The sequence below is a fragment of the Phaethon aethereus genome (assembly GCF_964289735.1).
Source record: "Phaethon aethereus genome assembly, chromosome: 5".
Lineage (NCBI taxonomy): Eukaryota > Metazoa > Chordata > Aves > Phaethontiformes > Phaethontidae > Phaethon > Phaethon aethereus.
This window is the reverse complement of record NC_138579.1, coordinates 4,147,834-4,165,886: the sequence shown is the minus strand read 5'-3', so window position 1 is coordinate 4,165,886 and position 18,053 is coordinate 4,147,834. Positions and strand designations below refer to the sequence as shown.

Below are 18,053 nucleotides of genomic sequence, written 5' to 3'. Positions count from 1 at the left end.
GTAGCCAGGCAGGGCTAAAATGGGAAAGGATGTGCCCGCTGTGGGGCTGCTGCTCCTCGGAGACAGTGCAGAGCTGCTCTGGGGCTGAAGCAAAGTTGAATTTTGCCGCTCCAAGGACAAGCAGCTGGGTCAGAGCAGAGGGTCCCCCCCAGGCCAGGCACAGGCCCCAGCTCCCCAGAGCCCCCCTTCTCTCTTGGTAAAGGGGTGAGACAGCCCAGCCCTGCTGCCAGCTGGGTACCACAGGGACAGAGCCAGCCCCGATTACACCATCCGCCTTCACAATGGGGTAAAGGATGGGCTCACATGTGGTCAGCGCTGCCAGAGACCAGACACCCCCAGCACAGTCCCATGCAGCAAAAGGGTGCTGCTTTTCACCCTGGGACCCCCAAAACACACCATGGGGGCAGGCAGTGCTACACAGGAAGATGCAATGAGGTGCAGAAGATGCAGTTTGAGCATGTTGCACCTCATGAGATGGGGGGAACACTGCATCCCTCTGGGCAACAGCCAGCCCTGAGCCCAGAGAAACACCAGAGGATAAAGCACGTTAGGAGGGCAGGAGGAAGGAAAGCTGCTCTGCCCTCCCCAGCAAACCCCAGCCACAAAGGGGAGCTGCAGGACCCCTTGCAGAAACCACCTCTGGCTGCTCTGCACCCAACCAGATGGACGCCTGGAGAGGGACAGGTAGGGGTGCTGGGGCCAGCCTGGAGCCAAGCGCAGCGGGCTGGTCCCTGGCAGCTGCTGGCTGGCTGAGCCAGAGCTACACCAGCTGCGCCTCGGGCCTCGCCATCCAGCCAGCAGCGGCTCCACCACGCTAGCGGCCATGTCTTGGCAGAGCACAGCCAACGAGCCCCCGGCCAGGACAAGGGGGACTGCAGGACCACGTCTGGAGCTGGCTCGCACCAAGAGCAAAACACAGCCAGGCCACCAGCGAGCCAGCACAGAAACTTTTTTTATTTTTTTTATTTCAACATAGTAGTGCTTGGTTACAGTTTAGTGAAGAACAAATAGGTACATTCATTGGCCACAGCTTCCTGTTGCAGCCAGCTTGCTGCCTGACTGCAAAGCCAAAACACTGTTAAACCATACCAAAAAAAGAAAGTTTAATGAAAGGCAACTATGCATTAAAAAAGTCATTGTACTTCTCAGCTATAAATTACTTCAGTAAAACACAGGACCGGCCCCAGCAGGAACGGTCAGAGTTCTGAAATTAACGGCCATCCGTACAAACGAATAAAACCAAAACACTTTGCCAGTCACTCACGAGTACATTAGCAACAAGACTCACTGCCCCAACCTGCCGTCCTAATGCCAGGAAGATCATATTGTTGGTGTGTGCTTCAGTGCAATATGAACAATGAGCCTGTAGCCCTTTTTTAATAGGTTTTGGTTTTTTTGCACTACACTCCTTTCCCTCCAAAGAAAAACTTAAAGTGCTCCTAGTGCTTTGGAATTTAAGCAAGAACAGGGGCCACTAGCGTCACTTACTGTCTTTGGTGACTTATGGGAGAAGAAAGAAGGGCAATGCACCGAGCCCAGGTCCTTTGTTAGCTTTGCCATAAGTCAAGCAGTGATTGAGATGGAGCAACCCAGCCGAGGCAAGGAGACAGGTCCCTTATGTGGTGTAAGGTGGAGCAGCCCGGAGAGCCACCACAGTCAGGGCGGAGCTCTCTGGTTCAAGTGCTAGAGCAAGAGGGATGTACTGACAGTTGTCATCTCAGAGCCTCCTCTCAAAAGCAGCAGGGGTTGCTCTTTTTGGGCCAGCAAGAGTGAAGCAGGGAGAGGCCCACAAGCCAGTACAGGCAACCACACAGAGGGACAGGGTGTTCTCAGTGTGACAAGTGACATCTAGCTCAGTGCAAGCTAGGTGGGTAATGGGGTGACCAGGCCATACTCGTGAGCACACAGCCAGTGAGGAAAGGCTGGGGCTGTCCCAGTGCTTGGGGTTTCTCTCGCAGGCAGCTGTGGACACTGAGGCTGTCTCAGGGTCCCTCCAGCACCAGAGCCCAGCCCAGCATCCCAGAGCCAGGCAGCACCGTACTGCTCCATGCACAGGTAAGTCCTTCACCCCAGCTGCATCCTTCATCAGACTTGTGCTTCAACAGCAGGAGCAGCTCTAGGTAGGTTAAAAGCAGTTCCAGTTCAGGCCATCATTAGACAGAGGTCAGAGCAGCTGCCCTCCCTGGACCAGTACCCTCCCTCCAAACCTGTGTCCAAAGCTGCTTCGCTCATCCCCACATCAGGCTCAGGGACAACCCAGGAATAACATCAAGCCTCATCTCCAAGAGCCCAGTGGAGCTATAGCCCAGGTCAAACTTGGCTATTTTGGTCAAAGAGACAGAGAAACCTCCTCCCAGACTGGCACAGGCACACTCAAACCCCATGTACACCACTGAGCCCTATTGACACAGCTACAGGGGCAGCGGGAGGACATCAGGCCCACAGTCCTGCCCCATGGCAGGGGAAGGGAGAGCAAGGAGCCCAGGGACCAGATGGCTGCAGTGTCTGCCCCTTCTCTCTGCAGCAGCAGGCACTGCCTCCACAAGCAGACACCTCCTGTACCTCAGTGGGGACCCCACCAGTTCACATTCACTTCAGGTTAAAACTCCTGGTTATCCACTAAATGCAATTTAATACTGAGGGGGGAAAAGGGAGCCCCACCACGGGTGAAGAGGGGGAGCAGGACTGCTCTCACCACCCGACAGTTAAAGCAGCCCTAGTTTTACACATGCTTTGGGCCACACATGTTCCTGCACACACACTCCTGCTGAGCCAGCTCCAGCTCTAAGCTTTCCCTGAAGGCAGCAGCCCATAAGGTCTTGCCCCCTCACTCGACAGCAGCTACAGTCCAAGCCAGCCCTCTTCCTGTGCCATGAGCGAGCAGGTTGGTTACAACCTTAATGCCAGTAGGAGCACTTGGTCTCGCCCTCACAGGCCTCTGCCAGGATATGCTTTGAACCCTCAGTCCCAGCTAGGTTCAGCATATCGGGTGAAACAAGGACCAGCAGGCAGAGCAAGACCACACTCAGCCCCGAGGCCTCAGCCCTGCCGGGTGCGAATATGGCACAGTATGCTTTAACATTCACCACAGCAGGCCCTGCCCATAACCCGCTTGGTTGACAGAGCTTCACACTCCCAAGTGAGTCAGGATGCAGAGTACTTCACAGAACATGTCTTTGCAGGAAGACAGTGCCTCTCCCAGCTATGGATGTGCAATTAAAAGAGTAACTAGAACAGTCTCAGACTAAGCACAGTCTGAGTGAGATTCGTTCCTTCCAAGTGTGCAGATAAAAGTGCAAATATGCATTTGATGTTTCTTTTCTAGTGAGGAAGCTCTGGTGCATTTAGCTGCCAACATCTTGAAGACCAGACCAAGAAAAAGCTTCCAGAGAGTTCAGCTTCACTTTGCTACATGGTACCTTAAAGTCACAGTTCTCTTGCTTACTGCCTGCAGCCATAAGCTCAGTCCTGCTTACAGCTGCAGCAGGTAGTGGAATGTTTGTGTTGATGAGTTAGATGCTTCAGGGGAAGAAGGAAAGAGAAAACCAGGTTACAATCCTATACATGAATGCCACTTCTGGGAAGAAAGGGACCACACAGCCTCTTCAGTTCTGTGGTGCAGGGTATGAGCTATGGTGATTATTCATCTCCGAGCCGCCTGCGGCAAAGAGCAAGGGGGCACTGTCTGTAGCGGTTCCGCTGAGATGGGGACCCACCGTGTAGCTGTCGTTCCCAGCCAGGGACCCATAGCAGCCAGAGCACTGAGGGGTGGCCAAGCTGGGAGGAGAGACAGAAAAACCAGACATGGACTCTTAGAGATGAATAATTTGGCTGCAGCTAGCCTCTGCTGCTAGGAAAGCCTTCTGCTCCCAGTGCTGATCAGGGTGGCCTGCTTCTGCAGACTTGGATACAGCATGCAGGCATGATATCCCCAAGGAACCTGGCTTTGACAAAACAGGTACGAGGAGAGCACCAGGCCCTACAACATTGGTTGTGAAGAGCCCAAACTTCTGAACCCTCCACTACACCCCTGGGCAGGTGGAATTCAGACCCCTGAGCAGCAAGGAACAGGCTGTCAGGTTTCCCCTGACAGTTTTGCTGAGGATACCTGACCATTCTCCCCCACACCAGGTGTTCCTGCCAGGCTCTGTCCCAGCTGGCTCCCAGAAAACTCATGTCCCTCACAGGACTTCAGCACCTCTTTCCTCAGTGGAGACACACTGGAGGTCATTTAAGAGCCCTCTGCCCCCTCAAGCAGAGGAAGGATCCTAGCAAGATCAGCCCTCCTGGGTGAGGCCTCCTGTCTGTAGCCACGGCATATTTCTACCCGTAAGCACCCAGTGATATCCACCTCTCAGAGCTGGTTGCTTCTGTCTAAAAACTAGCTCCTTGTGAGCTGCAGAAAGGAAGAAAAACAAGCTCACTCAGAAGGCTCCTTGCCCAAGCTGCCTCTTCTACCAAAATTTTTTCCTAAGAGCAGAAGCCAAGAGCTCTGTTGCTTCCACACAGGACAGCAGAATGGCAGCTGTGCTTTCCCTTGCCCAACACAATGCTTACCCTCCTTCTCTGGCCCCAAGCCGTGACAAGTCATCATCGCTGTCGTAGCGCCTCGGATTGTCAAAGAAGTAGGCTCTGGAGCTGTAACTGTGACTGTTGACCATCCCTGCTGGAGTCTGTTAAAGAGAAAGGAGTTACGCCAGAAGCGAGGTATTTCTGACAGCCTTCCCAAAGGTCTGCCCCCACACCCCAGGCACCTTGGGGTCCTCAAGCTACAGCAGCTTGCTCAGGCCTACCAAGTTCTGACTCAGTCTCTGAGCCCGGAAGAACAGCACTACAAAAGTCGTTGGCACCAGCTCCCAGAGGAAAAGGACCACTCCAAACACCACATACTCTTCACTGCTCACTTCCACATGCACCTGTGGACAGAAGTTAGAGGTTTCTGTATAGTCCTAGCCATCAGCAGAGCTACACAGCTCCCAAAGCTGGACAAAACACACAGCTTAGAACTAGGAATGCAGAGAAACCCTTATGAAGGCAGAAGTCCCTAAACCAGGATAGTGACCCTTACCTGACTGCTGCTACCGTTTTTAGTGACCTAGTTCTCTTCAGTGTGCTGCCAGGGTACTTTTAGCTCCCTCCCCACACCAACAAGTCTCCCTTGCACACAGCCACACATTAAGCATTGCTTTTCTGCTCTAGTTGACTTGTTCCTCTTCTCCCCCAAAAAGAGGAGCTGGCAGGCTAAAACTGAAGAGCACAACAGGGAGTCCCTCCTGGAGAAGTAGCCAGATAGAGGAAAATTCAGGTTTGTGCTGGTGGAGAGAGAAAGCAGGGCTTCTGAAGGCAGAAAGCCAGCAAAACAGCCACCTCCACATAAACCCCCTTTTCCCCTACACATGCTCACACAGGACAGTAGAGTAACTACCTTTCACTTTACTAGCTCTGGATTGAGGGCCACAGACACCTACCTTGTCTGAAAGGTTGTCCCAGCCATAGTTAAAAGGACCAGGAACACTGTCTGGAGATATGGCCACAGCTACCAGGTTATAGCAAGCTCTTGAAGAATACAGAAGAGCAACTACAGATCCCACAAGAATAGCCTGGCAGACAGATGTTCCCTAGAACAGGGAGAAAAACGGTTTTAATACAGACCTTCCTACAGAGCTGGGATTTCCATACACCCTCCCCCCCGCCCTTAAATGCATGAGAAACTGTGCAGGCAAGAATGACCTAGAACATTTGTATGTTGTTACTAAAATATTCAGAGCTGGTTAAGAGCTTTCTTGTGTCATGAGTTCACTGCAGTAGCAGAGCTATACAGCCAGTGTCATCAGGAAGACTCGAGGCACAGGAGTGTCCTTCTCAGGATCTTACCAGTCAGCTTCAGGCTGATGGTCCAGGGAGATGCTATCCCACCCACTGCCTTTCTGTGATAGTCCCCAGAAGGCCAACCAATAGCCATTAATAAATCAACTTGCTGCTTCTACACCCTGATCAGACTCCACTGCAGAGGTGTCCACCAGCTCATTCACACTGGTGAATGAGCTTTTAATAGCTACTGGTAGCCACCAAGTCACTACATGGCGGAAGTCAGTAAGTGGGCAAATACATCTCAGCAGCTGACTTGCCTTTGTATTCAAGCAGATAATCTGCTCAGGAAGCTCATCTCATTGACCTGCTCCACATCCAAGCTATGGGTACACTAGCTCTATTTTCCTAGCTTTACAGCTCTTGCTCAAGACACTGCCTTGGAAGAGTCAGCATGAAAGTGCTGCTAACGGAGAAGTCCCCGTGACACCATGGAAGCACAAGAACGCAGCCTGTTCTACCAGTGTTAGCTGAGCCCTTGGTATTCAGGACAGCAGAATAAGAGGCAGAAAGGCCAGTGAAGCAAGTTTCCAGCTGCCAAGGACCACAGTATAGGGTCTGGCAGCAGTCCAACAGCACAGCCTCCTTCTCAAGTGTCAAATGGCTCAAACCTTTCTACCTTCAGTGGAGACAGCGGCCCCTCCAGCCTCACTGCATTGCTTTGAGTCAGAAGGTTCACAGCTGGAGTTCAGGAGGCAGGGCAACCTTTTCAGGCATTTGTGTAACCTTCTGCTCATCCCCACCCTATTTTTGCAGCTTCTCCACAGCACAAAGTCAGGGGATGCCTCCAAGGCAGGGAAGGGAGACAGCATTTGAATGCAAGACACCTTTACCAGACAGCCAGGTTGCGTATTCAACCCACGAGCAGGCTTCTCTGGAGCATGTTGTACAAAAGCAAGGCCCCACCAGCAGCCTCAGGCATGTAACTAGAGGAAGTTACTGCGTCCCTAAACTACTGCTGGGTGAACTTGATAAGTTAATCAGTGTCCAAAGCCAGTCAGAGCTGGATACCTGGCCCATGCAAGCAGGGATGTGAGCAGGTTCTCAGCTTAGTCATGGCTCCTGTCTCACTTCAGATCACCCAGCCGCAATCTGGGGCCTCTGTGGACAGCCATCACAAGAGCCAGCTAGGCAGCCACTCCCAGCTGCCTGTGACCCACACATCCTGGATTCTGGGCAACCACTGATGGTCTCTGCTGCTTAAGAGAGCCAGAATTCTCCTACAGAAGGCCTCAGCTTCAACCTTGACAGCACAGCTCTGGCAGCCCTCTCAGCTTTCACTCAGCTGCCCTTTCTAGAAGGAGCAATGGGCCACAGCCACTTTAAGTGGTCATGCAGATGGCCTGCAAAGGAACAAGGAAATGCCTCCAGCCAAGGCAGCTGTGTTGATCCAGAATGTCTTTGTAGCAGCGTCTGCTGCAAGGCAGCCTGTGTCACCCTCTTCATCCTCTTCCTGAGAGCGGGGGACAGAGGCATCCAACAGCCTCCAGGAGCTCTACGCTCCAGGTAGCCTCCACCCCAAGCCAGGCATTGCAGTGCTTTAAGCCCATATAGATTCACCTCATTGAGAGCACATTGGAAACAAGGTCTCTGCAGGAGGCCAGAGCCCCACCTTCTGACACCTGGAAAGCAGCAATTCAGAAGTGAGGAGCTTTACTGCCAGGAAAAGGCAGTAGTGCAAAAGTACCAGAGGCAGGCAGCTGGCTTCCCTGAGCCAGACTACGCTCAGGTGCTCAGGTCTTTCAAGGCTCACCAAGAGAGGGCTGTCTGCCCTTCTCACCAAGCCAGGTCCCCACCCTGGAGTCACTGCCTTTGATAGGAGTGATACAGCTTCCCAGAGGAAGAGGAGACAGCTCAAGTGTACACTTAATTGCAGCCTATTGCCACACTAAGATGAGATTGCTGGTGGCTTATCCACTTTCATACCTGCTTGAGAAGAATCATGTATGTTCAGACCCTCTGCTGTCCTTCTGCCTTGGGGCAGGACCTACAACCTCTCCCCTTCTAAGATGCTCATCCCATCCAGGACAGGTGAGCACTGCCTCTAACTCAAGCAAGCAGGCAGCTAAAGCTGGGCTGCTGGGGGAATCCTCTTTGCAAGGGACTTTTATGCATCTGCCAGAAATAACAATATGCTGCAGACTCTACTGTCCTTAGCGACAACATACTGCAGCATCTGCTGCTCTTAGAGAGCCCTCTCTTCCAGTCAAACCCTAAGTTACACTTCTAAGCCTGAAAAGCATAAGCAGCTCACCAGTCTCCTGTTGTGCTAGCAAAGCTGCAGACAACGTATCCCCCGAAAACATGCAGGGCACTTTATTCCTACAGCAGATGCACACACCTTCTGGAGGGAGGACTCCAAGAGCTGCCACCTCCACACTGGAAGGAGTATTTGAGCAAGAGTAGCTCAGGTGCAACCAGGACAGCATTGCTCTGAGTAAGCACACACAGATCCAGTTGAGAATCCAGCTGATGATTGTGCAGTTAGTGTTGTTTACAAGGCATTTACCTACCTTAGACTCGAGGTAGACATTCGCTGAAGACATCTTTCCTAGTTTGCACATGCAGCAAGCCAGCGAGATGGCACAGACGATGAAGAGGCTGTCGTTGACTAGGGCACGGGCAAGGACTGTCCACCTCAGCTGGTTCTCTGGCACCTCACCATGGATTAACATTGCACAAGTTAAGTTCACAACTAAGAAGAGGACGCTGGTAAATATGGAGCCCAGATACAGCAGGACCCTGGAGAAATGGTGGTAGGAAAAAACAAATAGAGTTCAAGTCAGACAATTCTGGGCTCATTCTGCAGGACCCTCCTGTGTCATCAGGCAAGAGAACCTCCCAGCACACCCAGTGCTCTGCTTGCTATGAAGATCAACCATGCCAGCAAGTTTCAGCAGTTATACTGACAGCCCAAATCTGCAGAGTATTTAAGCCACTCTCGTAATGCATGAGCAGTATAAGTAGTCATGAGTTACAAGACTCATCTTCTGACAGTCAGGTTCTTATCTTGCAGATTTTAAGTGTTGCTGTAGCTCCGCATCAACTTCAGTCAATAAGCTATGAGTCATCACAACCACTGCAACTTCTTTATTGAGAGCCACTGGAGCTCTCATTTTCCATTGTGGGTTTCCCTGGAAATGGCTAGGAAGCACCTGGGCTGCACAAACACAGGTCTCACCTATTGCTCAAGCTTTATCCTGCAGATCTCTTCTGAGGTGGGGCAGCTCAGAGTGAGCTCAAGAGTTCATCTAGTTTGCTAGCAACATCAGTGCTGGGACTTTGATGACATGGATGGAGGCATGCAGCATATGCTTTAGCTTTCTTGGTACCCTTGAAGCTCCCAGTCCTGCTCCGAGGCACCACACTGATCCTTTGTCAAAGCACAGCTAGGTATGGCATTCGCTCTGTTCAGTCTTTGGGGTCTGAAGCTCCCATTCCTAACACTGCAGCCTGAGTTCACCTTAAGCCAGCTTTGAAGGTAATGTTAGAAAAGTATCACTTACTTGTACTTGTTGAATTCAGATGCACATTTCACTTTGAATATGACCTAGGGGAAAGATTTGCAACAGCATTACTTCACATGACCTGCAGTTCTCTAAGCTTAGTGAAGATACATATGACAGGGGAGCCAGCATCCAGTTGGACATCTTGAAAGACTCTAGATTATCTATTAGCACCAAGTCTTGCACTGGACCCACTTGCAAGAAAGATGGGTATTCTTTTTTGTACAAAAGCCAAGCCCAAATGTAGGTGTTCAATAGGCATAAACATATTTAATATCCCATATGTGACAGGACTTTAACACCGCACCTAAGGACTTCAAGAAAAGCGGGGAGTTTAGCACTCCGAGGTCACCAAGATTATTCAAAAATACATCTACTTTGCCCAGTGTTCTATGCTGCATATTTTAGGCCCTCAATCATGCTAGATTCGCCTGTTAGAGAAGGTTGCTTCAGCAAGACAAATAGCTGATCTAAAATAGCCGATCTAAAATAGCCCTCTGGTACTGGATTATGGACCCACAAGCTGTAATAAGTATTTGGAGCTCACAGCTCCTCCACCCTGAAGATGTTTGTAGGCCAAATACAGCTGAAAAGTAACTCTGAAATGGTAGGAAGTCCTCCAGATGTAGAAGGCCCTACCTACCAAGTTGCATGGCACACTCAATGGACAAGTGTTATTAGGTGTCAGTCATTTACAGACTGTTTCCCTCTTCAAAGCCACACACACTGTTCAAGAGTGGATCTGGGTTCTGTGAATCTCCTCACCACACCATGGATTAGGAGACTGAAGCTGAAAGTTGCACAAGAAGGACCAGTGCTTCAAAGCAAAGGCTCACAAGCCTCTCCTCAGACTGCAAGGGCCTGAATCCATGCCTGCACCCCAGCCGTGTGGGTTGGGAAAGCTGGAAGGGAACCATCAGCTCACACTCAGGCAGCCCTACAGCACTCATTCCAATACGGCAGACAAGCTTCCACGTCCCTTTGGGCTGGACGGTGGCTCCTGCTGAAGCCTACAGGGGCAGGACTTCCAGCCTAAGGAAGTATGGACAGTTTAGGAAGCTGCAGAAACTCCCAAATCACAGCTCAGATGTGAGCACAGTGGTCCTGCTGCAAGCAGCCTCACACATGGTCAGGACAAGCAGCAGGACAGGAGCATGCTGCTAGAGCTATACGGAGCTTACTTGTCACACACCAATTCAGCACAGCCATGGCAGGAACTGGGTTTTGTCCTGTGAAAAATGCAGATCCTGGTACAGATCCCACCAGGAAAGATCCCAGAGCTGAGGTCACAGCTTCAGACAAAGCTTGTGTCCTGACTGGAGACTTCAAAGGAAGTTGGGAAGAGGTAGAGAGCCATCTACCCAGAGCCAGCAGACGTGTACTTGTGGGGTCAGCACAGGACCGCTGCAGGATCACTGCACAGGTCTGGAGGTTTAGTTTTACTGCTTCTGCAAGGAGTCCTCCCTGTCAGCTTCCAGACTGTGGCTGCAGTGAAGGATCACTCATCTCTTACCCAGCACCCTTCGTCAGCTTTTTTTCTGATGGGATTTCTTGGCTCCTGCCTGCCAGTCAGCACTCTGAAGCTTCAGAAGTCAGGCTCCCGCCAACAGGATTTCCAGAGACATTTCAGGATTTGAGGGTTGTCTGATCCATTGTAGTAGCTTCCAGCATTTGAAAGCCCTCCTATAGGGCATCAGACAGCTTCAGCAACCCTGTTCTGAGAGCCAGTTTCACTGTCTGGCTCCTCTCCCCCAGTCCAAGGGAGGATGAACTCAAGAAGCACTTAGTGGGGAGCAAGCCACAGTACTTCAGCAGAGGGAGGTATCCAGCCCCATGGCTGAGGGGCACAGTACTATCAGCAGTCTCTGAAGGCCTCTACCCTGTTGTCCTGGTCTATACCAGCCCAGAGAAGTACAGAAGTGTGGCATAATCCACTCTGAGTCCCAAAGCTCATCTGAGTTACAGGAAACCTGGGCCTTGGAAGGACCATGTCATGACTTCAAAACAGAAGAATCCTTGAGTCCTCCTCTGTCTTTAGTTTGCCTGGAGGCCACATTCAAGCACTTTGGGAGTGTCAAAACAGACATCAAGGACATGCAGCTGGGAAACCTCTTGGTTCAGCACCCATTCAGGCAGCATGGGAATCCATCTGAGGTATTTGTACTTGTGCTGCAACTCCCAGAAGAGCTTCTGAACAGCAGTGCAGGGTCCCTGGCTTGTATTCCAGATGATCACCCTGGGTGAAAACAGCCCCTCAGTTGAGGGGAGGAATGCCACTGCCTAACAGAAAGATGCTGGCTACCACAGCTGCCCTGTGCAAGAGTCTCCCAAGACTCTCCCCTGCAGCCCTGAGCCCTGGGGACTAAGGGACACAAAGCTGTCCCAGGGTTAAGAGTGCAATGACAACCTGAGACTTAGGCTTGGACTGCTGCCACTAAAAGCAGAAGGAGACCATGGCACCAGCCTTACACTTTTATAAGCCCCCAGCTATTTAGTCCTATAACTTCAGGAAAAGGACAGGCATCGCTCAGTTTACAGGGGTTTTAGTTAAGACACGATAACTCATCTGAAGGTTGCTTTTTCTTCATAGGGCCTGGGCCAGCAGGTGACACCAGCAACGTTCACAGTGCACCTTTGCGTTTTTATCCTGGAGACAACCTTGCAAAGGCTTTCAGCACTGGACTCTCTCTGCTGCCTTCAAAGCCCAAGGACAGCTGATGTAGAGGGTTCTGCCGTGAAGAAGCCAGTACAGAGAGCTCAGGAATACTCCTGTTCTTCATAAACATAGGAAATACAGACCCCTGCCCTCAAACAGGTGCATTACACCAAGTTGCTAGTAGCAACCCTTGCAAACAGAACAGTTCCTTCAGTCCCTAGCTAAGAGGCCAGTCCCGGAAGTCATGCAGTTGCCTGCTGAAAACAAGGAACAGAGGTCTCCACTAGCCCAGAGCAGCAGGACTGAGAACATTTACTCCTAAGTAAGCCTTTTATAACAGTTAGGCAATACTCAGTTGTCTTTCTGAAGCCACAAGTCCTTTGAGCACTTCACATCAACCAGAGACTTGGGAAGAAGGTGAAGCCAAGAAGAGCTACAGACCTCAAAGTCCCCCTCCAGAATGCTGGAGGCTTCTGTTTTTGTGATGACTGGCTATATTTCACACAAGTGAATAGCTTGCTCACATCACTGAGCCCAGAAAGTGAATTTGCCAAGGGTATGTTCTCAGAGCATTGTTTAAGATTCACCCTTAGAAGGTGTACTAGAGGTATCACAGCTGCCAAGAGAAGGTAAGTGACAGACACCATATCCCACAGACAGCTCTAAAGACCACTGTCAGTACCTGTACAAGCCAGGACCTTAGCCCTAACATTGAGCCTCAGGTAGCACTTCAGCTTGGTTTTGGTACAGCCACTCACAGCAGATATGACAGACCCAGGAGAGCCAGAAACTTGGCATTGTCTGATGGAATCAAAGTCTCTTTTGCTCCATAAAGAAATCATGAGTTTGGGCTCTCAAGATATAAGACATAACCATGCTCTGCCTTGACATGACCACAGCCCTCTCAGTTGCAAGAGCATCCACAGAGATTCTTTCTCTCACCACAGTCATTCAGCAGCAAGCATCAGAGCAGAGCATAGACTGTTTTCGGACTACACCCCATAACAAGTGTTCAAGCCCCCACCTGCCCCTCCGAGAAGAAGTTAGAACTATCTGTGAGGAGGATTTTTCACCATCCCCACTAATACCGAGATCATCCTATGCCATCATGAACACAGGGTACAACGTGCATGTCCCGTGATCTTCTAGAATAGCTGGTTGCTGGCATGTCCACCAGTTCATTCAGGAACCGTGGAGCCCATGGGAATCAAAGGGATGGAGCAGTTTGGAGTCTAAGCGTCCCCTTTCCAACTGTCCCTCAGAGGCAGAGGACACATGCTAGGTGTCTGCTAGACAAAAAAGGTGGAAGAATGCAAGAATGGATGGAGCTTTTCCAGTTTTCCATATGAGAAGGCAGGAAGATACAGGACAGCAAGGACAAATGGCTCCCAGGCTGGATGCTCTTTCCATGCACGTCTGCTCCAGCGCAATTAGAGCAGCAAGGGATGAAAGAGGCTGATGTCATCTCATCAGATGGAGCACTTAAAGAAACCCAGACAGGTTAAGGGTTATGGCCACACCAGTCTGGCAGAGCAGCCCGTCAGAGCCTCACCACTCCAGCAGAAGGCCTTACTCATTGTTGCTGACTCCCAAGTGAGACCAGGATGCAAAGTGCTCAAGAAGGTCTTTGAAAGGGTCAAGATGGAGGTTGTTGTGGCTACATTTCCATGTACTGTGCTCCTGACAGTGACCCTGGGGGAAAGCAGGAACTGGCAGACTCTTGGGAAAGGTAGCATTACTCAAGCAGATGTCTAGCTGGCAGCAGAGGAGCTATTCCAAAAGCAAGGCAGGGAAGCACCCCGAGCTGATTATCTGAGCCATTATTCTGCCTGTTTGAGGCAAGATTGGGAGTGGATCTGAGGAATTCTGACCTGATGTACTGTGAACTTCAGATTTCCTGGAAAGGAACTCATTCTGTTACAAGCTGAAACAGAAAGGAAGAAACACTCCCAAGCAAACAGTATTACACCTTCCAGGTGGAAATAAAGCAGTAACAAAAAGAAACTGTCACCACCAAATAAACATTCCACACGCATTTTGTCAAGCCTCCATGTCCCCTCAGGAATCTCAGAGGCCAAGAGGGGATAGGAATAGGATAGCTTCTCTCCACAGACAGGAAGAACACTAGGCAGTTTCATGAGTTTGAATTTCAGCCCCAGAACAGCCTGGAGTACAAAATAATGCTAGCCCTCCATGGGCATTTGTTGTTTCCTGGAGCTCTTCCCCCACCCAGCACCATTCTATCCTCAGCTTGTACATAGCCTGAGGAGCTACGTAAATCAAGCAAGATTAGCTCAAATAACACAGCACAGGCCACATTTTCTTCCACTGCTTAGACAGATGCCGTTTCCCCAGCATCTCCACAAAGGAGGCCCTAAGTACAAAGACAGCCAGGCCTTCAGCACAGAAGCAGCCTGTGCTTTTACCTGAGGACATCTCAGACCAAGATGCCATCCCCAGAGTAGCAGAAGCCCAATGCCCTTCTACAGGCTGCTACCAACCGGCCCTTAAGAATTTGGAACTGATAGGCCCTGCACAGCAGGTTCTGCTTGAAGTCACACCAGTAGACATACCAGTCACCTCTAGATCTTGAGCCACTTCAGCTAAACTGCTGTGGTTCCACCATAGCTTCTCCCCTTCCTCTTGTTTAATTACACCCTAGGCCCCCTTAACACAACTCCTCCTGTGCTTTAAGAGAAGCACTGAACACAGCCAAGCCAGGCACATCTCAGCTACCAGCACACGGCACCTTTCTGCCAAGAGAAGGGTGCACCAGTTTTATCAGCCTGTTCCCCAAGGAGAGGAGGCAAAATATCACTACTCATTTCTTTTGTTAAAATGGAAGCCAGAAAAGCACTGAAGCTTCCTGTCCATCTAGCTACACTCTTTCTCCAAACCTCTGGAGCTGCAGGCTTCGCTACCTACCACCACCATACGATCATCCACAACTACCACAAGGTGCTGGACACCCGTTCTGCTTGTGACAGCCAAGTGTCAGACCCTCTCTGTAATTAGGCATGCGTACCCATTTTAATAAGTCATTTTATGCTTCCACACTCTAGATTCCAAGGTCTTATTTCCTTGGACAGGATTTCCCTTGGCTCTAGGTCTTCAAGGAGAAAGAAATGGGGTATATTCAGCCAGAGGCCACTGAAAAAACAGATATTGTGGGAAGAAGGGAAGCCTAAGTACCTATTTGAATTTACTCTACTGTTCTTTAAAGGAGCCTTTTAACAAGCCCATAAAGATGCAAATCTGCTGTCAAGTCCAGTGACTTGGAGGAAAACAGAAATCCAGCCACTTTGTGGCACCAGAACATGGGATCCCTTCCTCAGTTTGATTTTCAAGGAACACACAAACACCTACTGGTTGGAGCAATTGGTAGGTCAGGCTTCCTTTAACAGACAAGATGGATTATGCACACTATGCACCATTTGTTATTTTGCTGCCACTTGATCAGCAGCATATCTAACACCGACAGCTTTTTACCCCAGCTTCCAAGTGCTTGTGTCAGAGGGGGGGGAAGAACCAAAACAGCTGAACAACCCAATTGCTCCAAGTCTCACATTATCATGTGAATGTTGATGTCCTCGGGAAAATGAAATCATAACTCCCATTGGTGACACATCGGAGCGATGGAGCGGTTTCGCTGTGTGTTAGCGATTCCTTTGTGAGGCTGGCAAACAGCTGAGAGCTGCAGAGCAAAGAATCTGAACAACAAAGCTAGAAGGAAAGTAGTGCCTATTTATGAAACAAGTCACCAAACTGGAAGGCAGGCAAGCAAAGGGCTGCTCACGAGAAACTGGAGCAGAAACGAAATATTGAGAGGAGGAAGGGAAGAGCCAATGTTTTAAGAGACAAAGACAAGTGAAAGGACTAGAGAAAGGAGGATTAAAAAAATAATCACAAAACAAGTGATGGGAAACACAGAAAAGGAGGAATACAGCTCAGCAACAACAACAAGCAGCTCCGCACTGTCCCAGTAGCGGTCATTGTGCTAGGAAGGGGCCCACCTCTCCAACCTCAGGCTGTTGTCTGGGGAGGCAGAGGGATATCAGGGTTTTTGTCTGACAACAAGCTGCAGAACAACAAGCCCAGTTCACAGTGGAGCTGAGAGATGGAGAGAAGGAGGGAGCGCAGCAACAATAGCAGAAGAGGCTCTAGCTGGTGACGTAATGGTTGGCATCACTCCAGGCCAGAGCAGCCCCTGCTTGCTGCCACTTTGTGGTCCCCTTTAGAGAAGGGGAATCAATTTAAAAAAAGATGCAAAACAGTCCTCCAAGCCGCCCCCCGTGGCACTGCCACCCCTCCTAGGGTTGCAAAGAGGGAAAGCCCCACCCGGGAGCAGGGAACATCTCTGTACCCCCCCAACCCCAGATTCAGGGCACATGCCTGTCTCCCCCTTCCCGTGCCACCCCACGGGGTCCGCATTCGAGGTGCACCCCTGCACCCCACGGCCCCGATGCGAGGATTCCGGGCACAGTTTTTGCTCACACCCCCCCCCCCCATGCCTCCCCACCCCCAAGCCTGGATTGAGGGCACCGTCTCCGTGCCTCCCCCCAAGCCTGGATTCAGGGCATACCCCTGCGTCTCCCCAAGCCGCCCGAAACCTACATTGAGGGCAGACCTCTGAGCACCCTCTCCCACCGAGCCTGGTCAGGGCACACCCCCACACCCCCCGATCTCACCCCAAAGCTTCAGGGCATACCTCTGTGCCCCTCCAAGTTTAAGGGGGGAGGCTGAAGAGAGGCTTTAGCCCTGGCGTCCTGAGGGTTTGGTGGTGGTGTTGGGGTTGTCCCAGAGAAAAAAAAAAACTTACCTCAGCGAAATAAAGGTTGAGGAGGCAGAGGCTGGAGAAGAGCAAGCAGCCGGGCAGGCAGTAGAGGAGCCAGTGGGCGAAGGGCTGCTGGAGGCGGAGGGCCTGCAGGGAGTTCTGCAGGTAGAAGGAGAAGAGGGTGGTCCTGAGGGCTGCCCAGAGCAGGCAGAGGAAGAGGCAGAGCGTGTGGTAGCTCAGCCGCCGCTCCCGGTAGTAGAGGAGCAGCCAGAGCTGCAGGTAGGCGAAGAGGAAGAGGGCGGCGTAGAGCGCCGTGTGGAGCACGGTCAGCCCCAGCTCCACCGCGTAGGGCACGGCGGCCCCCTCAGCCAGGGCCGCCGCCGCCGCCGTCGTCGCGCTCATGGGGCAGCGGGAGGCAACGGCCCGCCGACGGTCGCCGCGAACCGCCCCACCCCGCCCCTCAGCCCCGGCTGGACACCCCCATGCAACAAAGGGGAGCCCCCCCCCCTCCCGCCTCCTCTTCTTCCTCCTCTCGCCCGCCCTCCTGGCTGCGCCGCGCTCCCGCCCGCCGCCAAACAACTCTCTGCCGGGGACAATCAGCTGAGCCCGATTATTTGAGGCGCTCGCTCCTGACAGCGCGCGCTCCCCATTGGTTCCCCGCCGGCCCGCCCCCACCGCGCCCATCCGCCGCGCCGAGTGGTCGTCGCCGCCTGTCACTCACAGCCGCCCCCGCGGGTCGCCTCTTGCTTCTTGGGTTGCCGCCGCCGCCCGCCTCCCCCTCCTCTCGAGCGGCAGGCGGAGGCACCGCCTTCCGCCCTCCCGCCCCCGCCCCTCGCCTCTTCCCGGGGGCGGGGCGGAGCGCGCGGCGGCGGCGGCGGCGGCGGCGGCGCTGGGTCCGATCGGGTCTCGCGCCGCGGGGCGCGCGCGGGTGCAGCGGCGGTTGCGGGGTTCGCGTCGCAACGGGGTCCCAGCGGCTCCGAGAACGGCTCCGAGGAGCCCCTCAGCAGCCGAGGGTGCCCGCCGCAACAGGAGCAGAGAGCTTCCGCCTGGTGGGGTCGGCCCTAGCCCCGCGGGCCGGTCTGGGCTTCCTGTGGGAAGCAGGGAGCTTCCCCGGAGGGGTCCCTGGAGCTGTTGGGGGGGATCTGGGCACCCCCAGCAGCCTGCGTGGGGCGACGGGAAGAAGCCCCGCTGCGGTAGGTGTGGGTTGGGTCTCCGCTGTTGTCTCTTCTGTATGGGCAGCGATCCCTAT

General features: G+C 52.3%; 1 protein-coding gene across 1 annotated transcript; it reads right to left on the bottom strand.

Annotated features, from left to right (window-relative positions):
- Nucleotides 1–3,605: 3,605 nt before the first annotated feature.
- GPR137C (G protein-coupled receptor 137C) lies at nucleotides 3,606–17,206 on the bottom strand (the record flags this gene model as incomplete). Its single annotated transcript, XM_082000985.1, has 7 exons — nucleotides 3,606–3,777; nucleotides 4,558–4,673; nucleotides 4,794–4,916; nucleotides 5,469–5,618; nucleotides 8,382–8,610; nucleotides 9,375–9,418; nucleotides 16,850–17,206. 7 exons carry the CDS (start codon nucleotides 17,204–17,206, stop codon nucleotides 3,606–3,608), a joined length of 1,191 nt encoding a protein of 396 aa, XP_081857111.1.
- Between the last annotated feature and the right edge of the window lie 847 nt (nucleotides 17,207–18,053).